The 26,840-nt window shown below is 46.3% G+C and overlaps 2 protein-coding genes across 2 annotated transcripts in view; one reads left to right on the forward strand and one right to left on the reverse strand.

The window, feature by feature from the left end:
- The window catches only part of LOC146204798 (nose resistant to fluoxetine protein 6-like), a 65,646-nt gene that overhangs the window by 13,477 nt on the left and 25,329 nt on the right, over window positions 1-26,840 (forward strand). The window lies entirely within an intron of this gene.
- On the reverse strand, window positions 5,682-6,346 carry LOC146204799 (cell division cycle protein 20 homolog). Its single transcript, XM_084589501.1, has one exon. The coding sequence runs from the start codon at window positions 6,294-6,296 to the stop codon at window positions 5,811-5,813; it is 486 nt and encodes a 161-aa protein (XP_084445627.1). The 5' UTR covers window positions 6,297-6,346; the 3' UTR covers window positions 5,682-5,810.

A 26,840-nucleotide genomic window follows, 5' to 3' on the forward strand; every position in this document is an offset into this window, starting at 1 on the left:
CCGAGAAAAAAAAACTATCGCAAAAAGGTAGTCAACGCGATCGCCCTCGTTCGTCACTGATTATCATCGTTTGCTAGCGCACTGGCATCGGCTAATCGCGCTCCGAAGTAGGCGTACGGAGACATTCAAAGCTTCAGGTGAAGATGAACCAAGATTTATTTTTACAATCCGAGGTTTCCGTTCCCTGTTATTGACTTTGGTATAAGTTGTCTACAGGCCCCTCTCATCTCTTCCAGCACTGATATAGCATCAATAGAGCGGCTCATCCCACACTTTAAAAATGAGTTCAGTGTCCATAATCGGCCACAGGTGTACACATACTGGAATTGAGCCCGAGAGACACTGCCACTCGAGGTATTTCCGCCTGCCATCGATGCCATTCACGGTTCGGCTTCCCCAAACCTTCTTCATGTTACGCTCACCAGTCGGCAAAAGCGAAGTCCACTTGATGCAAGCGGTAATGGATGTCACAATTAATTTGTTCTGTTCTCAGCAGTCCGCGGTGGTTGTGCGCTACAGTGCCACTCGAACACGGCGACAACCCAGCGTCTCAATCCAGGTTTATGAATAGTTTCTGTAAGCAAGCGGTGGATAGCACTGGAGAGACCGGGTCTCCTTTCCTAACACCTTTCTTTATTGGAATTTTATTACTTCCTATGGCTGCTAGTGCAGCCACTATGGATATCTTCTAGTACTTTCACATATGACTCATCTACACCCTGGTTTCGCAATGCCTGCATGGCTGCTGAGGTGTCGACTGAGTCTAATGCTTTGTCGTAATTTATGATACAATATATAGGGGTTAGCTATATTCTGCACACTTATCTGTTACCTGATTGATAGAATGGATGATATCTATGACCGAGTAGCCTTTATGAAAGCCCGCCTCCTTTTGTTCATTGAAGTTGAAGGTCGTAAACACCTTGTATGTAACAGACAGCAAGCTGAACGGCCTGTAATTTTGTAAGCCCTTGACGTCCTCTTTATATCTTATGAGCTAAGATAGCTTTTGCGTTCTTCAAAGATTCAGGTACTCTTGAGGTGATCAGGCATTGCATATATAGGGTGGCCGGATTTTGTAGCCCGGACTTTACATAATATTTCAAAATGTGTGTAATTACCTGTCCTTTGGTCACTGCATCGCGCCTTCCTAATGGCCTACGCATCCTGTGCAATGCTAGGGAAAAACACAATATGAAATCTATTTGATTTTTAGTCCCTATTGTGGTTCTTTAATGTCCACTTCTGGGGCGTCTGTTTGATGACGGAGGTATTTAGGTCCGTAGATACTTTCGTTCTGAGAACTCTGATAAGAATTTCTCCTTGTTATTTTTAGAACCAGTGCACATATCATAGCCAAGTGCTCACTACCTGGTCTCCAGCCTGATTTTCTTTTACTTTAGCATTGGAGTAGCCCATCAGTACTGCCTAATTTTGGTATTTCACCCATTGCCGATTCTACGTACTCATAGAAGCTGTTATCATGACGATGTAGGCGAGGAAGCGTGCACCGCCTTTAATTTATACAGCTTATTAAATCCCCGCTGCGGTGGTTCAGTAGTTAGTGCGCTCTGCTGCTGATCCTGAGGACACAAGTTCGATGTTGTTGTGGCGGTCACTTTTTGGCAGAAGTGAAAAGCAAAGTGCCTGATGTCAGTACACGTTAAAGAACTCCAGGTGGTCAAAATTCATGGAGCCCTCCACTACGGCTTTTCTCACAGTCAGAGTTTTTACGGCACATTAAACCGTATAACGCAGACCAAATTTCTTGTCAAGCTTGATAAATATACTTGCCACCGTCTCATTAATACTATATAACTACTCCCTGTTGCCAGCTAAATGCTTATAACTAAAAATCCCACACCTAGTTTTCATCTGTTTGTTATGCTTTGATAGCATGGTACGGGCCCGCCCTTTTGTGTATGTTTGATTTGTACTCCTCGCCTCGCTAAGCTATACGCTATCCCATTTAATGCACGATAGTTCTTTGAACACGACTGCGAGAGAACCCTCACTAGATAAGGTTCTAGCGTTAAGCTTTGCCATGTTTAGTTTCCAGTAGCAGCTTGTCTGGAGCCAGAGATTCATTATAACCATCACCATCAGCCTGACTACACCCATTGCAAGGCAAAGGCCTCTTCCGTACTTCTTCGATTTGTCCTACCCTTTGTCAGCTGTGGCCACCTAATCCCCACAAACTACTTAATCTCATCCCCCCACTTGACTTTATCCCTACTTGCAGTGGGTTAATCTAGGTGTAGCATGGATGACAGCGAATATTTTTAATGTCGTTGGAGCCCCCATAGCGTAATGTCCCCGCTTTTTACTCTTACCTTATCTTGAAATCATTTCCGTTACTCTTAACAAGCATGTCTCCGAATCTGGTGCTCGGTCGATGCCAGTATCTTCTGAATTTCAAATGGGATGTCATTAACTTGCATTTGTTCTTTCACCAATTCGGCTCCTTTCCATAGCTTGCTGCGTTGGCCGATATTTAAGTTTTCGTTAGCCTACACATTTCTGTCCCATATGTGAGTACTGGCAACGTGCAGTTATTAAATACTTTGCTCGTGAGGGATACTGATAGGCTGCCATTCATTACTTTGTGATTACTTGCCCCATTATTACTGTCGCAGTTATTTCACTCTCGTAGTCTGGATCTGCGGTCAATACCTGGCCTAAGAAGATGTATTCCCTTATCAATTGCAGCGCTTCGATTTTTAAGAAAAACTGCTGTTTTACTTCGCGAGACTGTACGACATTTCTCTCGTTTTCTACATAAAGGGCTTTAGACTCATCGCTCTGATTTCGCTTTCGAGGTCCTCAATCCGTTTCCTGAGTTACTTATCAGGTAATGTCATCAGCAAATCGCTGGTTGCAAAAATATTATCAATTTTTATTTCCAACTTTTCCAAAAACACATCTGAGACTACTGCCTGTAAACACGTGGCGAAAGGTATTCTAGAGATTACGTCTCTGTGGCCGGCAAACTTTCGAAATGCAATTTTGTCACTTTAGCTTTGGAAAACTGCAGCCCCCATAGGTATACTTTACGTTCCCATAAATATGCCTTTCCCCGTAAATATTACATTTAAATATCCCTTTCTTAAGTTGTAGTTCCGTTATACCTGCATGACTTTTGACGTTTGTACTGAGGAAAATGCTAGTAATTTATAAATAATACATATAGGGGCTGCTATATTCTGCGAATGTCTCTAACACGTAATTGATGGCGTGAATATGGTCTATTTTCAAATGGCCTTTCTGAAAGCCAGCCTTTATATTCTTTTTATTTGAAGTCAAAGATTACTCGATTGTATCGGCGATTACTTTAGTAAACACCTTGTAGGCAAAAACCTTGAGCTGATCTTTTTGTAGTTTTTAATGCAGAAGTGCATCTAACAAATAATTTCCATCTATCTTTTTCCGTCCGTCCATACTGCGCGAAAGTGGTCACCTCAACTGGACCATATAAATTAAGGAACAGGCAGAAATATTCGCATTGACGCCAAATTTCCCGCAAAGGTTACTGCAAACAAAGAAATGTAATTGAGCTGAAAAGAAAACTGGGTTGATTTGATTGGGAATCGAGACCAGGAACTTAGGACTGCGAGGCATTCAGGCCACCCGGGGGCCGCGAAGGCTTATTGGTCCAAGCGGAATAAATGAGGACCTAGTGAATGAGTGATGCGAATGGAACAGACCCGATAACGCAATGAGGATCAACTCTTAAGTAGTTTTTACTTAAAAGGTATCATACCGCAGATAAATCAGCTGTATGTACGAGTTGTCTGCGCATGCGCAAAGCATACCTCTAGATAAACATGATTGAACCAATCTGTTAGGCGTTGGTCCGCGCCGTTGCCATGGGAGACGCATCGAAAGTGTCTAAAACGGTGTCGCCGCAGCTACGCCTTCACGTGAACTTAACAGGGACCAACATCTCAGCGCCGACGAATGCTTCGCCAGGAACTGAGCGAAACAAAAATTTGCAGTTGCTCGGCAGGGCAAAACAGAGTAAGCGATGGTGGCACTGTAGTAGACGACGTTATGCGCTCCTACCTCATCTTTCTTTTTAGTCCTGTTTCTTACCATGTAAGTACTTGTACAAAACAGGCATTTGGCCTGCGTCTTTCCGCTGCACTTTTCATTTGTACCAGTAGCACAGTAATATTCGATGCGTTGTGAGCGTCGTCTGCTAGGCCGCCGTCCAGTTTGCCTCCTATCGGCTCTTGCGTGGCGGCGTCACATCCTCGCACAGAGAGCTGATTTTATCATTTAATGTCCGAGCGAAATGAACAAAAAAGACATTTTTTCAAAATTCTTTCTTTTCCTATCATTTTGGAGCTCGCAGGGTGTCTTTGTGATGCGCTCTCTGATGCATTCGAGCAAGCCTTCGTGGCCTCCTTGGCCTGTGTTCTTGTCCGGGCTCGCATGTACTTGGATTGCCGGCGTTGGTTTTCCTGCTGTGTGATTGTTTTTGTGTGTCTGGTTGGCTCACCGCGTTTATAAAATGTATATAAATATACACTACCCAGTAGTCCCCTGCAGTACTACCAAGGCTGTGATGAGTGCAGTGCAGAGGCGATGTTCTGAGGTTGTGGAGCGTAGTGGCAGTATAAAATTGACGTATGCACACATGAGATAACATGCTTTAGAGTGTGTATGCGGCAAACGTCATTTTAAATCGAGTATTAACGTTTTTTCTCATTGGGCACGCTATTTCTCGAGTGCAGCGTGCACTCGACTCCTGCGTTTGCTCAAATATCGTTGCAAATATAGCGGCGCGCTTCGGCTTCGAAACAGGGCATCTCGCTTTCGAGTGAACTCATTAATTGTTCCTATAGGTTTTTCAATAGGTTCACTGGTCAGAAATGCTGCGTCGGCTTTTTTGTTTGTTTGTTTGTTTGGTCTCATCTCACCTGGAGAAACGTCCATTAGTGATGATCTTCCTTTATTTTTACTTTGAGGGAAGATTCTGCTTCTCTTAGGCACAAAGCTTAATGATGTCCGCATGTTAACACAATTCACGTGACTGCTAAAAAACCAGATGCCGCCACTAGACTGTAGTTCTCATCTCCTCTTCATTTGCGTACGCTAAACTAAACGTTCGGATATCACAAACAGCGCATCTTGGCACCAACATACTTTATTGAACTTTCTAATATTCTTTCCAAGTTCAGTGCATTACCAAGATACTTTGTTGGGCGAGTTGGTACTTATTCATTATTGATATAAACAGCGCGAACACGAAAACAAGGGAGGTAGTGGGTTCGACTCCCATTGCCGGCCGGACACCCACCGGTTTTCTCAAATGGGTACAAGCCACGGCCCGGCCTGGTGCTCGGCTTACCAGGGCTAGTGGCTTGGAAAAGGAGCCCGCGCCTTCTAAGCCCAACTGTGTGAGCAGTAAAAAAAAAGGGCCACATAATGGGCTGTTGCCGCGCAAGGCGGACTTATTGTTGTCCGATGGCGGAACGAATCACTGCCACATCGGCGCAACTATTTGGGCCGTGACCCCTTTTCCCAAGCATTTCACCCCAGAAGAGCCGAGCACCAGGCCGGGGGAAAGCTTGTACCCATTTAAAAACCGGTGGGTAACCGGCGGCACCAGGGATCGAACCCGGTACCTCCCGAATGCGAGGCGGATGCTCTACCACAAGGCCACCGCTTCGGAAAACCGTTGAGTTCCATATAGAGAGCAGTCCACATGGTCTACAGGCAATGGCCCACAAGCTTCCACTTGGATTTTGAGCATGCCAGTAAGGACGTTCCAGGCAGCTTAAAAATCAAACCATGTGGGCTGTTCCTCAACGGATGCTTTGACGGAACATGGCCGAGGCTGTGGCATTCATGTTAAGCTTCTGTTGTTTCTTCTTGGCCGGGTCAACAGCAAAGCAGTTCCATATGCGGAGTGTCTCGTCACCACCAACTGATGCCACCATGGTGCCATCTGGGCTGAGGCACATGCCGAGGACACGTGCTGTGTGTCCTGTGAGCTCTGCCACTTTCCTCATTGATGGGTACTTCCAAATGCTCAGCTCATGCTTTGAAAAGCCATGACCTGATATGATCTCTTTGTACTCGTCAGACCACAGGAGAGAGGAAACCTGTGATCCTGTGTCAATGGAGTTCAGGTGCGTCCCCATGCTGCAGCTCCAGAACCGAATGCAGCGATCTGCTGTGCCACCCCCACTGGCCAGAAGATTGGGCTGCCACGGGCACCAGGCAATGGCCTTGACAGCAGCCTGATGCTCAGTGAAAGAATGTACAGGCTGTACATCTCCGTGACTCATGGTGGTGGGCCAGACACGCAGCAGGTTGTCGTTGCCACCGGTGGCGAGCGAACGGCATTGACAGAATGCGTTTATACTTCTCTCTAGCCATATCTGCATGCGCCGCAACGGGACGACGTGCGGACGACGAAGCGCGGAGGAAGGCACTTAACGCACCCTCGTGATTGGTTGAAAACGTGTCTTGCTTCCATGACGCTGCAACTTAGGTAAAGGATGGAATATATGTCTGTGTCAACGCTGTAATGTCCCCGTTGCTTGCATTCGCCAAACCTATCTCACCTGTAACACGTGACACAATTGGGTAGTGAAAGAAATCAAAGTCATATGCTGGCGGCGATTCGCCGATTACAGACTAATATTATATGTAGCACGTGTTACGGCATCGGTGTTTCCACTTGGTTACTTTCAAGTGACGTATTCAAGCGTGCACAAAGGTTCCTTTGCTGACAGCCTTATTGCGTATGCATAGAATCGGAACTTTAAAAACACGCATGAATTTCTGCAGAGGGTTGATCTAGGTATAGCGCGGATCGAACCGCGCCTTTTGGTGCGAAAGCGCTAATATGTAGGTTCAAATGTGATGAAACGGCGTCGAACAATGGGACAAAAAAGAAACGAGCCCGAGTTACTGGAAAAGCAATTAGCCAGAAGAGCAGCCTGGGCATGTTGGTTATTCGTTTGTGATGGAACAGCGCAGAACAACGGAACAAGAAAGAACGCTGCTGTCCTGGCGTAGGTAAAATTGTATAACGCTTGCGTGTTTGACGAAAATATCGCATGATTCCGCATCAGAATTGTGACGCAATCATTCTTTGTTCTGTGTTCAGGGTGATGTCATATCATTTCGCTTGGATTAGCCCACATCTGCTGGTCACGTTGGAGCCTAGTTTACAAACCGACAACATAATTAACTCCGATGGTATATGCCGTTAACATTAGGTGCACCGAAAAATGAGAGAGACACTGCACCTTTCCTTTCCCCAAAAACCAAAACATCTAGAACCTAAAGACCCCGCCGGGGTGGTGCAGTGGTAAGACGCCCGACTACTGTCCGGAATTCCCGGGCTCGAACCCAACCACGGCGGCTGCGTTTCGATGGAGGCGAAACAAAGTGGCGTCCGTGTGCTGTGCGATGTCAGCGCACGTTAAAGATCCCCAGGTGGTCGAAATTCGTAGCCCTCCACTACGTCACCCCTTTCTCTCTTTTCACTTTCACTCCCACCTTCATCCCTTCCCTTAAGGCGCGGTTCAGGTGTCCACGGAGCAAGTGTGACATATACTGCGCCTTTCCCTTCCTGTGAGCCAATTATTATAATTATTATTCTAAAACCTAAAGACGTTTAACACTTTACCAAGTCTTGTGGAAAACAGCGCTAACACGAGATGAAGGAGAGAGAGAGGGGACACGACGCTGCCCTCCCTCTTTCTCCAACCAGCCCAACTTTCCACCCTGTTAAACTTACTTTATCAAACCCTGTGCCAGTCTCTCAGTGCTAAACCACCTAGCATAACCAACCCAAAAAGCAATGCCAAACATTACTTTCGCCCGTCGTCATCGGGTTAAGTAGAGTTAAACCACGGGTCAGCAATGTTTCTTCACTTGGCAGGGCAGCAAACCGGCTTCTATTTGCCTGTTAACCTCTCCACCTTTCCTCCTCCTTCTTTTTCTCTCTCTCCTTAAATTTCGGATTTTTTTTTCTTTTCACGTATTTGGCGTTCCCTTTTTTACAGAATAAGGTAGTGGCTCCCTCCATCATTACTTACTTTCTTGTTCAGCTTAAAAATTAAATATCTCAAAGCCACTTGTCTCCTTCGCCTTACTGCGAAGACTGGAGATCAGGGCTTTTTGCAGTTAATACCGCCCGGCTTCCCATATTATTGGAGCTAAGCTTCGAGCAATCGCACTTTGCAACGCGTTTAACCCCAAATCCCTTAATTTCTGTCTTCATCATCTCAATCATATAGGTATACTACTCATTAGCAAGCCCGAGGGGCCAGTAGGGTTCGATTCCGATCTCAGCCTCCCGCCTCAAAAAAGCTACACGATTTGGCAGCTCCTGCCAACTCGGTCATTTCACATGGCCTCGTGACGTCACACAGCCCGCCAACCAATCAGTGCTCGTCTGTGTCGCCTTCCAACTACCACCTGCAGGGGCTTGCCCTTAGCTCACAACTCCGATTCCGACGACGTCAATGCCAGCGCGGACAACGTCGGCGGCGGATTTTCTGAAGAACGGGGCCTTTAATATTAATGCTGCCTTGTTAATATAGTCGTTCACTCGTGTCCGACTCTTCGTGACCCTATGGACCATGTCACGCCACGCTTTCCGGTCTCTCACTATCTTTCTAACATCACATAACTTCATCTGCAGTGCCTCGAGGATGCCATCTAACCATCGCATTCGCTGCCTACCCCTTCTCCGGCGGCCCTCAACCTTTCCCAACATCAAATCTTTCTTCAGCGACTCCTCTCTTCTCATCAGATGACCAAAGTAGCTGAGCTTTAACTTTAGAATTTGACCCTCCGATGAGCAGTCAGGGTTTATGGTCGACAATATCGACTGATTTGATCTTTTGGCAGTCCAAGGAACTCTCAAGAGTTTTCGCCAGCACCACAATTCAAACGCGTCAATTCTTCGGCGGTCAGCCTTTTTCACAGTCCAACTCTCGCATCCATACATCACAACTGGAAAGACCATAGCACGAGTTATACGGATCTTGGATGGCAGACTAATGTCTCTGCTCCTTACTAGGCGGTCAAGGCTAACCATTGCTCTCTTTCCCAGAAGCAGGCGTCTCCTAATTTCATGGCTGCAGTCTCCTTCCGAGGTAATCTTGGAGCCCAATATATGAGCCACATTAAAAACTGTCCTTGACGTTACTCTATATCTTTTTCGTAGCAGCGTTTTAATGCTCTGGTGAACTGTAAATTGGGTGGATCGATTACCTCCTTGATGAAACAAGCGTTCATAATGTCAAGACTCCGCATTTTCGTGAACTGCATTCTTCTCGCATAGTTTCCTTCGCTTTAAGCGAACTGCGAAGTAGTTCGTGCGTTCGCTGCAATAAAACCTTGCACTCGAGCGTGTAATGAGTGCACCTGCCGCATTAAGAGTTCGCCGCTAACGAAAAGCACGTATATACCACCGGGCGCACTTTTTGAAGCATGCGCACTTTTATTGTAATAATATAACAACGTAACAAACGTTTTTCGGCACTCTCGGGTGATACAAAGTATGCCATGGTTACGCGTTGCTAGGCAGTCTCAAAGGGAAGCGTGCAGGAAGAAAACAGAACGAAAAAAAAAAAAAAACATAAGGCGGTTAACCAGGCAATCACCTGGTTTGCTGCCTTGCACTGTGGGCGCAGAAGACGGGAATGAGAAAAATAAAATAGAATGAACAAATATATACATAGTGGGCACGGAACAAGCAGGAAGGTACTACTGCAGGTGCTTTTTCTTTTACCTGCTTGAAGTGACGGAAGGTTCTGTAGCCTACCTCATTTCTCACATGACGCATTGCCCCTGCTGCAGAGAGTGAAGCCTATAGTATACCTTTACGTTAAAAAGCCTGGGCACTACGCGTACGCTACAGTGTACTTCTAAAAATAAAAAAAAAAAGCCGGTTCTGTCCTTGTGTTAATGAAATGCGCCTGAAATAAGTATTACAGGCTCCATTTATAATTACAAAGTTAAGAGCGTACTGTGATCAAGCTTGTCATCAAGATGATCAAGATGTCATCAAGCTGTGATCAAGATGCTTTTCGACTGGTTCATTTGTTATCTGAACGTCCCTCTCTGACGGCTGCTCTTCTATGCCGCAGGACTCGTGATATGGTCATGGGCTTTCACGAGTAATAAGTAATCAATATAGTTGGATATTATTTATCACTGGCAAGCTACAACGACTACCACGCGGACTGAACTTTGCTGTTATCTCAAGAATGCACCATCAAAGCGCGTACGTGTACCTAATCTGCCAATGGCGGACACTCAACGCGGAGCTCAGTGTATATGAACGTCAGGATTCTTTTAGACTAAGGAGAGTCGAAAGGGTATCGTGCATAATAGCACTTAGTAAGATGTTTCGTTTACGACTGAACTTCTGTCTTTTCCAATAAATTACGGCCCCGACGTAGTGTGACAGAGCTCGCTTCGGCGATCAAACGTCTCGCGCCTCACATAGCGAAAATTAGGAAGAACGTTGATGTCGATACATGCCGATGGTGCTCTCGCGTATGAGCCCAGTAAACCATCATACCTTCCCCACAAATTGCGTGAGAAAAAAAAAATACGACGACGTCGCTAGTTTAGTGCTGATTGTTCATTGTGATAGCGTACTGCTTCGATAGGTTGCCAGGCTGCCGTGAGAGAGTCTTGTTCACAATAAGCTATCAGCTATCGCATTGAGCGCGGGAACAGAAAGGCTTTTCTATTCTCCTCCTTTTAAGCAGCGTCATTTGCTTCGGTTTGGTTTGGTTTGTGGGGTTTAACGTCCCAAAGTGACACAGGCTATGAGAGACGCCGTAGTGGAGGACTCTGGAAATCTCGACCACCTGGGGTTCTTTAACGTGCACTGACATCGCACAGCGCATGGTGCCTTGCGTTTCACCTCCATCGAAAAGCGAGGCCGCCGAGGCTGGGATGAGATCCCGCATCCTTTACTTCCTGCACGGGCTGTTTCGGATTACTGAGAAGGGTTGCTACGTGAGCTAGTATATTGTATCGCGCAGCTTAGCACCGCTAAAATGACGGGTAGACGGCGCCTTACTTGCCTGTTTCTGTCATCTGCAGTCTCAGCGTTATTCAAACTATGAATACTGCTGCTGCATAACATTACTGGGCCACATCCACAACGCCCAATGGCAAAAATGACGAAGGTCACCATTAATGCGTTCTCCCTCCCTTAAACTGGTTCGCTCCAATTTAGGCCCGATGGCCCGATACCATAGTACATGTGTATAATTGAGCGGCAGAGAAAAATAAAGGTCATATTAAGCGAAAGGTACCGAGGCCAGCCCGGGGCGGTGTTCTGTGACCTGCTACTTTGCGCTGGGTGAGAACGAAGCAAGTGAGAAAAGTGGTAAGGACATGGATGTTGGAGACGAAGGCGGAGCGTTGCGGCTAATGCGAAAACAACGCCAGCATCTCCAAGCATCGTGGAACCTGTCAACTCGCTTCTGATAGGAAAATGAGGGGTGTGTAGTAATTGCATTACGCAGCACTGCTGAGAAGACGGAACTGAGCGTTACTCAGCATTGGAATTTCGCATTTCATCGTGTTTGTCGATGACCCATAGTGGACATAAAACAAACAAACAAACAAACAAACAAACAAACAAACAAACAAACAAACAAACAAACAAGCAAACAAAAAAGAACATCCGCGAAACAGCTCATGTTGTAACAAACCTTGAATAATCAGGTCAATGGCGTAACCGATTAGTTTACATACGAGAGCACAATCTTTTAGATTTTTTTTTCGGCATGGTGACGTATCGACTATGGCATCATGCAAATTGAACACAAGTTCTATAGAGTTCGAAACCGACAGCATTGGGCTCTTTTCTGTTGGAAGCGTCTTGTACTGAGATTCTTGTGCACTTTAGGGAACTCAAGGTGCTTGAACCTATTGAGAAGCACTACTGCAGTATACCTCAAAGTACTCGGGTTTGACAGGTAAAGAGTGATTAACTGTAATAGCTATTTCCTGATTCTTCTCAAGGCGACTTGCATTTTATCTGACCTGAACGCAAAAGCTTCTCCACACTTCCCAATTGAACACATTAATGAAGTACAATATCTTTGAAAGCAATATTTTGGCCAACAATAACGAATCAAAAAGGCGCATGCACTCATTCGCTGACTCACGCACGCACGCACAAGCAGGCACGCACATGGACTCACGCAAGCCCCAAACCCACACACAGTGCCTCGGCTTTATGCGTAGCCCTGATTTTTAATGATTTCTATGGAACTTGCAGCCACAAATGAAGGACGGTGGGCACTCGACAAGGTCCTCACACCATGCTTTGGCCACACCAGCGGAATGGACAAACACGACATACACGGTGTGTTTTCAAGGCCTGCCTGCTTCTCCGTGCACTTTTAAAAGCAGACCTCTCAAAATGCGCACTTGCGAAGCGGTGGCAATGGCCGAGTTTACCTGGCCGCGCGCAAGGCGGCTTCCTCGTGGTAGCTCAAGCGACAGAACACAACCGCAGCGTTCGAAGGAGAAAGAATAACGCGCGCGGGCCGGAATCCAAACAGAGCTTGTCGTGACGAAACGCATTAACAGACCTCTTACCACTCGCGCATACGGCACCCGCTCCTGCAAATGCAACTGGCACTCTAGGAAGAGACAGTGAGTAAGCGTGATGCTTTAAAAGCGGAAAAGGAAAGGCCCAGAGAAAGAAAGAAGGCTGTAGCGGGGATGGCGACGGGCCTTGCTCTTCAAAAAGCGAGCCGACGCGGGTCGCACGTGCACTCTAAGGGCCCTTTCACACCAGCGGCGCGCTGGAGGAAAAAAGCAGGGCAAATAAGAGCAGCAGCGCCGAGACAGCCGAAGGCACCGACACGTGAAGTTCATTATGCACCATCAGAGCAGCGGCCGCCGCTCGGCGAGCGGCAACGCTCCGAAGGACGGCGGCGGGCCTCGAAAATAGCCCGCTCCTGGTTGCGCTCTCGGAGAAGCCGCTCACGCCGCCCGGACCCCATCCGCGTGGTGGTACGCTTTACATTTGCCGTCCTACCGGGCGCTCGCTTGCCGATGAGGCTCCGTGTGCGAAGACCGCAGAACCTTGTATAGCTGCAGTGACTTGTGCCGCCGAAGACGCGCGCCTGCATGTACGGTCAGCTCTGCGAGGACCAGATTCCGTACTTTCCGCTGAAGCCCTTAATATTCCTTTAAACTCGAATTAATCCTTACGTTTTCGGTTTTGTACTCGGAACAGACCACAAAAGTTCGTCAAAGGTAAAAAGTGAGAGTCGTTTCGTGCGCAACGCTTCATTAGCGCATTATTTCTGAAATGTGTTTAACGCTACATGGACATTTAAAGAATTCCGAGTACCAAACAAACCAGAGTGCCTCCTCGTAAGCGAGAGTAAATAAAAACATGAAATGGGCTTATTACCGGCACAGCATATTAGCCTAAGATGGCACTAACCGCAGTCATTAAATGACTCTAGTTCGGGTCACGCAACGTCGCAACATACCGCACAGCACATTGGTGCATACGCATGCAATTGTGAACTTTGTTTTAATTCACGCGCATAACCAGAGATTAGCGTCACCGTCGAGCGGTGACAAGGTGAACAAAAAAACTTCCGAGAGCCCTGTGGAATCTACTCTGCAGAGATGCGAAAGCCTAAGTGTTGCTGGTGCACACGGTGCATCACGTTTGCTCTCATTATCGTTATCAACCAAAATGCACCGTCATTATCATTGCTACTCCCATCATTGCCATTATTACTAATTACAGCGTCATTGTCTTCGCTGCTATCTTCCTCGCGGTAGACAAGGAATTATGATGTGCGTTTCACAATTCCGGGCGTGGCGCATTAGGTTAATGTGCTCAGCTGGGGATCCGAGTGATGTAGGTTCGATTCCCTGCGAAAACCGAATTTTTTTTGTGATGACGTTAGTTTCGGTTTCGGGTGCTCACGTCATTGGATTGACAGCTATAGTGTGACCGAACGAACGCTGACAGTATGAGCCATTAAAGGATTTCGCCTTAATAAGAGCTCGTTACTAGCCGTGTTGATGGATGCCACCACGCATCTCCGTAACGACAGCAACTCACGCGGTGCCTCGCCTCGCTCGTCAGGGCTGCCAGGTCCACGGGACAGAGTCGCGCGGAACAGACGGACATTTGATGGCGAATGCGCTGCTGCACCGGCAGCACAGCATGTGGTCACAAGGGGGTGACCTACGAAACATCGTTGAGGTTCCCCCTTCGTGTTCTCCTCTGGTTAGGCACCGTGCTCGCCCCCGTTCTTGCACCGAGTGATGTCATCGGCTATGCACCGACAACGAGAGGAAAACACATTTAACGTTTAAAACTCCTTCTCTATAGCCGCACCAATACGTTGTCAGCACCAGCTCCGCCACACGCGCTGGAGGCCCTAAAGAAATCAGGCAGCGCATGTCTCGGTCGGAACGCTTAGATGGATAAGTTTGCACCGTTTTCTGCTGCTTTCCAAAAGTGGCCAGCTCAAATGGAAGCAGAAGTAATGCTTCTTACCTGCTAGCGCAGCAGAACTTCGGACCGCGAGAAATCGCCTTTGCCAGTGGCGAAGCGGAGGAGGTCGTATACGCTACTGCTGTTGGGACATACTCAACCAGGTCCAAAAGAACGTCTCCTTGAATTGGCCATGACCAGAGATACTCATGAGAATAGCTCCCGTGGGAGCGCTACAGTTCACAAAGCCTCCATGAATAAAAAGGCTGTTACTGCTCCTGCGAGGCGATATCTCGCTGCGGTCGCAGGGCATCTATTTTTTTTTTCTTTGTGCTCTCAGGCACTTCATGAGCTGTTCTCTGCCAGCTACCGCAGTTTTCAGCTGCGAGAGCCACCTAAAGACATTCGAGAGCGAATATCATCGGTTATTCATTAAAAAATAAACGCCGATTACACGCGGCGCTGGAAAAGCTACGGGGCAGTCGCCACTGGCGATACGTACTTTTTCTATGACGATTACGACCTTGCAGAAGTATCTTTCTAAAGGAGAGGTTTTCCCGCTTTTCTTTTTTTTTCTTGCAAACAAGAAGCGGGAAACGAGTGCGCGCATTAGAATCAGGTACAAAAAAGACTGAATGCGGACCTAGCGTCGTTGCCAACGATATAGGGGCCCTAGCTGAAGCTGCGCGCTCGGTGGGTTCTTCAAGGAAGAGCTTTGGAGCGCGCGACGGCGCAGAATGGAGCGCGCAGGCGTCAGTCTCCGCGACAATCGAAGCGAGGCCCGCGCGTAGACGCTAAGCCTGAATACTCCGTCGTTGGCTGATGTTATCCGTTCCCGCCTGCGACGAGTAATCGGCATTTCAGCAGGTTTGACAATTCAGCGTTGATGGATAGCGCAGGAAAAGCGACATAGAATAAACGTTGAACTTCCTCGCGCGTGGATCTAACACTTTTCTTTTTCCTTCCTCGCTGAAGACGACGGCGAGTTATATTCTGCAGAACTGCTGAAAACGAACACACACGGTATTCATTTTGACATTGCGTGGGACCTGCTATTTTGTTAAGGTGACCCCGATAACGCTGGCATCAAGGCAAGATTTGTCATCTTCTGTGCTCGACTCTTTTATGAGGCTGCAGCTTTGAAATGAGATACCACTTTCATCACAGGCTTTTACGCAGAGTTGAGAAGGAATAAAATAATTTGTATTACTCCTCTGCTGGGTTTTATGGAGCACCTCTTACAGACAGGCAGTGGCGCAGCGCTGTTCAGTGATTGCTGCTTCAGAAGCAGGTATGCGACTACATGTTAAATGTCAACACAAATGGTGTGAGAAAAGTGTCAGAAAATTCCCGTCTTTCCGCCGTCTAGTCATTCATAGCTACGGGTCAAGGTTTATTCCTACACGTATTTCTCCTCATTTTACAGGACACTTTCACTTATAATAAAGTAGTGCAGCCACATCTACATTTCGAATGTAGTCACGTAACGGTGAGCTCTACTGATGTGCACTAATTGGAATCGTTGATTTCTTTAGTATTCCGGGAACACGAATGTGCACCAAAGATTTATCCATCGTCCATGGTGGTTGGGCGGGACGATATGGGAGGGCATATTCTGTCGGTACTTGCGACTGATGGCAGCGGAGTGCACTTGTAAAACTTCACAATCTTGCTGAGTGGGTGAAAACGGTGTCCTAATTATATTCTCGTATACACCGATGGATCTGTGTCAGCAGAGACATCCGCTGCAGCTGTGGTCATACCAGCTCAGAAAACGACTCTACATTTCCTTTTGGGACATACTTTACATCAACCGCTGCTGAACTTGTAGCCATTCGGGAATCTATTCGCTACATATGTGGGGAACCACCTCAAAAATGGTGTATATTAACGGACTCAAAGACAGCATTGCAAATTTTGGAAAACGTCTTACGCCACACTGCCTAACAGTCCCTGGCACTAAACATTATGGAGCTCCTCACATCTGCTCAGCTGCAAGGCCACAGGATAATGTTTCAATGGATCCCTGCCCACTGCGTGCTCCATGGGAATGGACAGGCCGAGGCCTGATGATGAAGCGAAAAGCGCACTCATCAATGCCTCCAAACAGATGTGGCTTTTTCAAGAGCGGATACGACGTGCCTCCTTACGAGTTTTATGAAGAATTCTACAGCAGCTTACTGGGCCCAGCCAGACGCCCGACACAATCGTCTAAGAAGGCTGGATCGAACATTTAAATTTTATATTATCCGCGTGATATTCCGCGTCATCAGGCATGCTTGCTACATAGCCTTCATTTAAATGTGGCTTTCACCCGCAAGTACCTACATTTAATTGGACAGGTGGACTCGCCGGAATGTTCAACTTGTGGCATCCCGGAGTCTGTGGAGCATATATTATTGGTGTGCCCAGCGTATGCGTGTGAAAGAAGTGTGCTAGCCGCTTCCTTGAAGCGTTTGGACAATAGGCCTCTGTCGGAGAAACTGTCACTGGGCGCTTGGCAGGACAAGGGGAAGGGTGTCCAGGCAGTGCGTGCTCTCTGCCGTTTTTTTTTTTTTTTTTTTTTTTTTTTTTGCGCCAGCGGACTTGATTCGCGCTTGTAAAGCAAGCCACTGTGCCTGTAGATATGTATTTCATATGCCTTCTCCCACATCGTCACCCATCATGATTTTCTTTCTTCTCTCATTCCCCTTCCCCAGTGCAGAGTAGCAGTCCAGATTTGAATTATTCCGGCCAACCTCTCTGCCTTTTCCTTTCAATAAATCCATCTATCTATCTGTCTATCTATCTACTGATAGCACAACTTTACGTTCACTTCTGAGCTTGACGACTTCGTTAGGCCTTTTTTATGGTGCCAGTAATCCATGCAGCACTTCTCTAGGGCTCCTCATTATTACCTCAGCTCCGCAGCTGGGCTTCTTCAATCATTCTTTGAACGTCATCAAGTTTTTTTTTTCTCACTGGTACCAGTGGTCTTCAGAGTGCAATGTTCTCTTCAGTCACCTAGAACAACTCTGGTTAAACCTGCAAAAAAAAAAAAAAAGGAAAGAAACTGCGCTGTTAAGAGTCGGCATGGTGCTGTTTCTGCATAATTTAACACCAACCTACGCACGGGGAAGCAGAAATGCGTGTATAAAAATGGCACCGTTACTTTTTCTCTCCTAGGCAATAAAGAGATACAGAAATTTTCAGATAATTTAGCACACAACACAACGTGGTAGTAGTCACACATTCACAGTACACACCACCGCGCACAAAATGTCCCTTAAAACAGCAAATAATTTGACAGTGATTCCCTGCTGATTCCGTAACACTAATTTTGCCGATGGGCTTGCGGGTCCCATCCAGCAGCAATACATAACGCAGACGAGCATAAGGAGACGAGGTTTGAGGTGACATTTGAATTACAAGCTTAGACGATTCTCGATAAAAAATAGGGACTGACTATCTTTAGTAAGTCCTTATCTCTTTAGTTGAGATTGTAATCGTTATATTGAAGACCAACATGGTTGTGAAAAAAACGCTCCTGCGTCGGCTTTGCATTTTTGAGCATAGCGCGCAAGGCTCACCGTAGTTTCCGACGATTCGGGAAAACTATTTATACACGTACTGATATCTCCCACGGAGGCATTGCTGAAACTGCTTTGAACGAAATGCATTAAACAAAAATAAGATCATCACAGCAAAATGAGATAGTAGGAAAAAGACCTCACGTGATGCCGAAGCAACGTATTTGAAAGTGGGCCGACAACTCCTCTATTGAAGAAATTGCATTAATTAGTGACTGAATAAAAGGAAAACTCAACAAAAATGTTAATGCAATAGGAGAGTTCTGGAACATCTATTTTGTGATTGTCTCGGGGGCAAATTCTGTATGGAACTTCTCTGTATATACCCCAGTGCAGTGGCACAATTAAATATACTGAGAAAAAAATTCATCATAGTCATTGTCAGGGGCACAATTAAATATTATGAGAAAAAACTTCATCATAGTCATTGTCAGTGGCACAATTAAATATACTGAGAAACAAAATTCCTCATAGTTTTTATCCTAAGAAGAAGTTTTTTTTTTTATTACCTCGATCATTGCCTGTTTCATCATCAAATATTTTGGAACAAACAATTCATCGCAGAAGTTTTCTCCCATGAAAAAATTGTTTCGGCTTTTGATGTTTGTTGTTCCATAGACTGTGACTTAGTAGAAAGGTAGGCTTGAAAATCAATATGCAGAAGACTAAGGTAATGTTCAACAGCCTCGGGAAGGAACAGCAGTTTACGTTAGGTAGCGAAGTACTGGAAGTAGTAGGCGAATATGTCTACTTAGGACAGGTAGTAACCGCAGATCCGGACCACGAAAAGGAAATAACAAGAAGAATACGATTGGGATGGAGCGCATTTGGCAAGCACTCGCAGATTATGACTAGCAGCTTACCGGTATCGCTCAAGAGGAAAATATACAACAGTTGCATCTTGCCTGTACTCACCTATGGGGCTGAAACGTGGAGGCTAACCAAGAGAGTTCTACTTAAGTTGAGGACAACCCAGAGGGCTATGGAACGAAAAATGGTAGGGGTAACATTAAGAGATAGAAAGCGTGCAGAGTGGGTCAGAGAAATAACTCAAGTTACCGACATTCTAGTAGAAATTAAGAAGAAATGGACATGGGCAGGACATGTAGTGCGAAGAGAGGATAACCGCTGGTCGCTGAGGGTATTAAACTGGATTCCAAGGGAAGGAAAGCGTAGCAGGGGGCGGCAGAAAGTTAGGTGGGCGGATGAGATTAAGAAGTTCGCAGGGGTCAAGTGGATGCAGCTAGCACAGAACCGGGTTAAGTGGAGAAATATGGGAGAGGCCTTCGCCCTGCAGTGGGTATAATCAGGCTGATGATGATGATTATGATGATGATGATGATGATGTGTACGAAACAAAATCATAGTTGTAATAAAGTGCGCAGCCATGTTTTTGATACGTTGCTGTTAATGAATGCGGCTGTTTGCATTATACGTTCAAGATTGAGCATGCAGTTCTAGCAGTTTTAAGAACAGGCTCAGAAATGCAATACATAGTCGAACATTGAAGTTTGAAGTTTAGCTTCGTGAAACAAAGCACCACTAATGTTGTTGGTTATGTACTCGCTGTGTTTTTTTTTTTTTTACCAAAAAACTTTCAGGCGGGAATACACGCCTCAATCATTAAAGTAGTCAAACCGATCAAAGGAAATTAACAGTGCCATGACATCAAAGGAATAACAGTTACCATAGTTAGGGTAAATACATATAACAGCATTTATATACGTTTAGGCAAATTTTCCACGCATGCAGCATATTGACAAATAATAGATATCTAATTGAAAATTATCGCCTTCAATAAATGCGCCGGACAGGCATAAAAAAAAATACACTGACGTAAACCCGTACAACGGATGATATGTACCGCCTTTACCAAAAGTAACCAGGCTGCGTGCTCCGCTTCTCAGTCATGTAGTAGAGAATTCGTGCCACTTCTGATGTTGTAAACTTGTGCAAAGTAAAGGCGACCTCCTGTCCTCACTTTTTAACAAGTTGCGGTGCTCTTAGAATCCATGTTGGCTTTAGAATACAAGCGAGAAGAAAGCATGCAGCCTTGTTACTCTTGGCAAAGACGGTACATCCATTCTAGATCCCTGTTATAAACCGAGAAAACCAGCGGCTGGTATGCCGAGCCCTGTGGCACACCGGATGTAACCAGATCAAGGTGATGGTACTCTATTAATTCTGAAATATTGATTTATATTAAAAAAAGTATCGTTCTAACCACCTGGCAGCAGTGACAGGTCAGCTCAAAAGTACCGACATGAGCAGCGAAAACACATGTAGAATGGTGTAAACAGTAATTCTGGTGTCCAATCAAAGCGATGAACTTCGACACCGCTGCTACAAGAAGTCGGTGTATCGTAAGAAAATTTGCTTAATTATTCGGCTCAAGAAAGTCAGCATGACAGTCTCAAATATCCGCGAATATAATTGCTTAAACCTGGCAGTGCTGAGGTGAAATTACTCGACAACAAACATCGTTCTTATTTTGCAGATTACCATAAGGCTTTTAGTAACAGTCATCTCTTTCGCTGCGGACGCATTGTAAAGCACAAGCATTGTACTTTTAGAGATGCGTTAGAAAAGAATGGTATACATGGTCCCGCGGCCATAAAATATCAGAGCATGTCTCGACATTAAAACCTTTTTCCCGCAAAGCCTAGCGAATATTAGGAAGCACCTTATACATATACCTTAGCATATGCCGCTGGTGTGCTCGCGCGTGCACCCAAGCAACTCCCACATGTTCTCTATAGGAGCGCGTGGAAACATTTCGGACGCCATAAGCGTGGTCCGTAATTAGCCACTCCGGTGAATATCATCCGTACCATGCGCAGTGGTACTCTAGTTTAACCCTCTCATGTATACGAGCCTCATATGAAGACACATATTTATCCTGCTTTAAAATTTTTTCACTTCCTGTGAGCGTGCCGCATGCCGCACGGAATCCTCAGCTGAGAACCTATCAATGTTCCTATCATGTTTCACAGATGACACTACCTTTCGATGATCTTTTTTTTTTAATTGCTACGTTCTAATGGGGAATAGGCTTGATTGAGGTTGTCGAATGTTTCTGGGAAGCAAAAAAAAAATTCATCGAGATGCAGTGGCTCTGTCAGAGTATAAAAAAAATATATGCCCAAAGTACAACTCTTGTTTAACGTCTGCCAGTTTTGTTGTCATTTTTTCTTGGCTATGGTCTGTATACATGTTAACAAACATGTGTCCTCAAATGGGAACATTATGCATGAAAAGTGTAGCTTTTATTCATAGCGCCACCTAACAAAAACCCAGTTGCAGAATTCCAAGCCTGGGCTCAAAGCTCCAGTATTTTTACACGCTTTCCATGCGCGGTGCAGGCTACCTTGGTGGGAATTCGGTCGTATGTAAGTGTTGCAGTTACAATGAGTGTGAAAAAGACAGTCGTATTTCAAGAATGTCTTCAAACCAAGAACTGTCCAGGAAGGAAATCGATGCTCTTTTCGACCTCTAATATGACTTCGATGACGATTTTGAGCCGGATGACTGGGAGAGTGATACTGGCACTTCGAGCAACTCAGAAGAGGAAGGTGATGACAGCGAGGCTCTACATGATAACGACCCTTCTGTAAATTCTGGCCTAAGGGCTGCTTTGAAGGCTTATACTAAGAAAAAAGGACAGTACATTGTGAATCGCCAATAAAGACAACGACTATGCAGGGAAGCTTGCTGGGTTTCTTGGTGATCACAGGGTCAACATGCATGACACACACACACCGATTGACTGCTTCCTTGCCGTAATTCCTGCGTCTTCAGAATATTTTTTTCCAAACAGGTTTGTGTGCAGTTCAAAAAGAGAACAGTAAAGAGAGCAATGGAATCGATGTCACGCGGGTGTGCTCCTTGAAAGTTTGCAAAAAAATGCATGGGAGGTGTCGACATCATGAATTTCTTGATTGCAAGGTACAGAAATAACGTCTGAAACAAGAGCGGTTACGTGAGAATGGTCTTGCACCTACTAAGTGCGGCAGTTCCGAACGCTTCGACAGTATGGAGGTGCAGCAACGTCAAGAAACGCTTCATGGACCAACTTGAGTTCCCCATTCGTGTTGCCAAGGCGCTCATAAACCGCGTTGAACCATCACAGAGCTCTATGCGCGAAATTGCTCATCCAATGATCCTTCGCCAGCTTCTATATAGAAGAGAGTGCTCCATTATGCCTCTCTGTAAAAAAATATGTAACGTCGGGCAGCATTTTTTAAAAAAGAGTAACCAGAAGTAAGCAAACTGCTGTCCACGTCCTGCCTGACGTAGCGAGACAAGGTATCTCTGCAGTCGCTGCAACGTCTATCTCTGTACCAGTCCTTCACAGCTCATTAGCATGTGCAAGGCCCACCATCAACCCTTTCACTTTGAAGTGCTGTTTGCTATGCTGTTCTGGCATGAGGGTCCTGTATTTGTTTGAGTATGATTATTTTGTTGTCTACTTAAGCCTCGACCACATTACTGGATGGTTTTCTCATATAGGGACACATTGAAAATACAATAAGGAGGTTGATGATTACTTCAAATTTTTTTTCGAGACCTTTGTGGCCTAGCGTGACATGTTTGGGCGTGCAAAAAAAAAATCATGCACTGTGTTTAATTCATGCATGAGAGGATTAATGACAAATCACTCAAATAAAATGTAAAAGCCCTTAGACGGTCTCTTTTTTTGTTTTTGCCCCTTATCTATGCACTGTGCTTTGTCCATTCATCTAGCGGTGCAAAGGCGGACTTGGGGGAGCACACTCGACGCGGCGTGACCGCATATGCTTTTACGTACCCGAGATAACCCGTTGCCTGTTTACAACGCATACACGCGCGTGAGTGCGTGTGTATATGACGTCAAGTGCCGGAAATATGCGACAACCTCCTTACCGTGACGTCTAAGACTTCACCAGCAAGGTCTTGTTGAGTTTGCCGAGCGGTGAGCGCACTCACTCTAGGCGCTCTTATCACCGATCTTCAGAGCACAATTTGAAGGCTAATTATTTCCTGTCCAGCAAAGAAGTGCTGACGGCTGAATGGAACCTTAGAACGTTCAGGAAAAGAAAAGGCTGCGCTGTAATAGGCGCCACGCATCTTATTGAAATACGCAACTAATACTGCGTCGAGGTAGTGTTTCGCTTGAAATTACCGAATACTAACTAGTCTGAGAAGGTCAGCCCCGTATGCAAGGTATTGCGTAAAAGACTGCGCGCAGCTCGTTACGGTGCGGGTACATATGCAAAACTCTTCGCACCGGTTCTTTGCCGTGCTATTGAGATAGCGCACGGAAATGTACGCGCACCTTTTACTTTATCCATAATTGCAGCGTCCGTCCACTGAAACAGCGCGTGCGTGCGTGCGTGCGTGCGTGCGCGCGTGTGTGTGTGTGTGTGTGTGTGTGTGTGTGTGCGTGCGCGCGCGTGTGTGTGTGTGTGTGTGTGTGCGTGTGTGCGCGCGTGCGCGTGTGTGTGTGTGTGTGCGTGTGTGCGTGTGTGTGTGTGTCTGTGTGTGCGTGTGCGTGTGCGTGTGCGTGTGTGTGTGTGTGTGTGTGTGTGTGTGTGTGTGTGTGTGTGTGTGTGTGTGTGTGTGTGTGTGTGTGTGTGTGTGTGTGTGTGTGTGTGTGTGTGTGTGTGTGTGTGTGTGTGTGTGTGTGTGTGTGTGTGTGTGTGTGTGTGTGTGTGTGTGTGTGTGTGTGTGTGTGTGTGTGGCAATTCCAAACTATGAAAAGCAACTTTTCGCGTTACTTGCAACGTGGTCGCCATGACCAGGATTACAGTCTATAACAAGCAGGCGACAAATGAGACTTCGAACAGTACCCCGCGTGCGTTGAAAAAGAAAGTGACAGAAATAACATTAGGAGGCCGGGATCCACGTTAGAGTGAGGGCAGAGAGATGAGATTCTAGAGAACAAACAAAAAAGAAAACGAAGAAGCGTTGAAAGGAAGCTTCGTTCGAGAAGATCATTTGTTTTTGTGTAGCAGGGAAGGAAGAAGGAACGCGAGAGAATTTTTTGAGGAGAAATCAAAACGAAGAAACGGACTTGGTCCGTGCGTTTACATACCATACATAGAAGTTGCCATCTCTGAGACGCTGCATATAGATTCTGGAAGTGGACCAAGCGAATAGAACCGTACTAAACGTGGCCGAAGGTGAATTGGGTAGGTGAGCTTTGGAAACTTGATGGGATAACATTATCGCGATTGGCGCAAAAGCGCAATACTAGGGGCCATTTCGGATTCAGTTTGACAGATCGGAATGATTATGGTTATTATGCTGGTGACAGCAGTCAAGTGGAGGTGTTAATGGATGATAGTATCAAGCGCTAGTGTTCCTTGTGCCTGTTTTTTGAGGCTTGTATTTACTTGCGGTTCCAGATGGAATTGTGAGGTTGTGCGGACAATGTATAGCCGCACAACTGGCAGAGAGAATAATTGCCGTATAACATCGAAGAATGGAGATGTGCTTTTAAATCAGCTGGCCGCATGCTTTCCGCGTAGCGAGATTGCTAACAGCAGTTCGACTGTTTTGGAGCAGCCGAGTCTTGGAAGACCACTCGCCACCTTGTCCGGGTCATTCTTAGCCATCCTACTTTTGATGCGGCTATTATTGTTCACTGAGGATTTTGTTTCGTATATAAAGAAACGCCCTTTCCTCAATTTTCTGTCATTCCTTGCCTCGTGGGGGTTAACACAACCTTCCTTGGCCAAGCGTGAAATGAAACCTGTTCCGTGAGCGTCGAAGACAGCGCTAAGAAATGGTGGGTAATTAAATGTCACGAACGGGTCATTTTTGTGATTGCGGACACCAGTGCTATTACCGCGCATTTTTAAGAAAACAAGCCCACAGTGAGAACAAGCTTCTGCTGCCGACATACTCGCGCATTCTGGCTAATCACGCCTGCAGCTCACACGCCTTCTACGTCCGTCTGGACTTCTATGGCTACTTCTGACTGTGTGTTTGGTGGAGCATCAAGATAAAGGAAGCAAACAATGCATCATAGGCGTTCCAAAGTGTGTAAACGTCGATTCCGTGTAGTTTAAAATATTGTCACGCACTTCCCGCGATCCTGTATTGGAGGAAGATAAGGTGCGGCAGGAGAGGCAGAAGAGGAAGAGGAAGCTGAGCCTGTGCGCTCTTGGTGTGCTAACATTGCAGCGCGTCCTTACATCCTACGTGTAAATAAACCTAGCAACAACAGTGGTGGGTAGTGCAGAGTAGCAGGCCAGATCTGAATTATTCCGGCCGACCTCTCTGCCTTTTCCTTTCAATAAATCCATCTATCTATCTATCTATCTACCTGCACAACTTACATAGAAGATGTCATCAAGCTTTGCAGAATACTGAATGCTCATATGACTGAGGAAGATAAAGTGGACGACCTCCTCAAGGGAATAGCGGAATACGTGTACAGCTTTCTCATCAGCAAGGACGATTTGAAAGCCACCGCTGATGTAACACGACACTGCCGCACGTTTGAAGGTTTGAAGCGACGCCGTATCATCCCGAAGTTTGGTCGCTCGTCGAATGTCACAACTGTCGCCAGTGTAGATGTGCCTGAAGCGACGAGCATGGCAGATACAATTCGACAGATCGTCCGCGAAGAGCTTCGGAGGCATCAAGATATTGGGGGCCACGTCAGGCCCGTCTACATTGGCACCTCCTCGGTAGACAATAGTCAACCTTCTGCCTGATATACTCCCTCTGTTACATCTCCATGGGACATCCAATGCTCTGCTGCTCATCGCCCAAATATCCAAACTCTCAACATCAACGCCTACAACAGCGAGCACTCTCGTCCTCCTCGTCGACTACATATAAATCATGAAGTGTTTAACCCAAGCGGCAATGAGCCTTATTCATCGCGTGAACGTGAGCCGCCGGTGTATTATGCCTGTGGAATGATGGGCCATATTTCGCGTTTTTGCAGCAATCACCGTCCCTGCCAGCAGTATCGCCGACAGTGGGTGAACACCCGTACAAGGTTTCCTGCTGAAAATGATGATCCATATAGAAGGAAACCTGGCCGGTATGAGTACAGAGCAACACCTAGCCGTCAGAAGCACAGAACGGCGCCGAACCGAAACGAACCACCGGCCTCTGACCGCAGCCAGACACCACCATCTCGGCGCCTGCGACGCTCCCCTTCTACCCGACGACGCTCGCCACCTCCGGGAAACTAGACAGTGCAGCCGATGGAGATGAGGTCGCAAGGGATTCGAGCTTACCTATGCCTCTACCCGTTTCGCTGTTAAAGAACCGAATTGAAGGATTTGCGGACGGTGTACGCGCTATGGTGTTGGGGGACACAGGTGCAACCATTTCTATTATAAGCCTCACTTTTAAAAGCTGCCTTCGTCGTAAAATTATGTTTTGTTGGGATAGTGCGGCGACATTGTGTGGCGTTGGTGGCGAACCGCTTAACCCACTTGGGGTCTGTTCCGTGAACCTTGTAATCACCGGTCACAAATTCCAAACTGAATTCGCAGTACTTGCTCGATCAACGCATGACGTCATTCTTGGTCTCGATTTTCTTGAACAAGGCGGGACCACTCTCGACTTTCGCAACGGAGACATTTCTGTGAGTACTCGTATTCAATCTACTTTGTGTGAAAATTCGCCGACCAATCCTAGCACGCTTTCGATTCCGGATGACGTAGTCATTCCTGCAAATGTCAACAGAGACAAGTGGTTAGTTCAAGCTGTACCAGTGATGCGTTCGACACTGTAGTTGAACCACTCACCTTCCATGAGCTATTGGATGAATATATACCTGCCATTTTTCC

Source organism: Amblyomma maculatum, chromosome 1 (assembly GCF_055883805.1).
Source record: "Amblyomma maculatum isolate TAMU_Amacu chromosome 1, ASM5588380v1, whole genome shotgun sequence".
In the NCBI taxonomy this organism is placed as follows: domain Eukaryota; kingdom Metazoa; phylum Arthropoda; class Arachnida; order Ixodida; family Ixodidae; genus Amblyomma; species Amblyomma maculatum.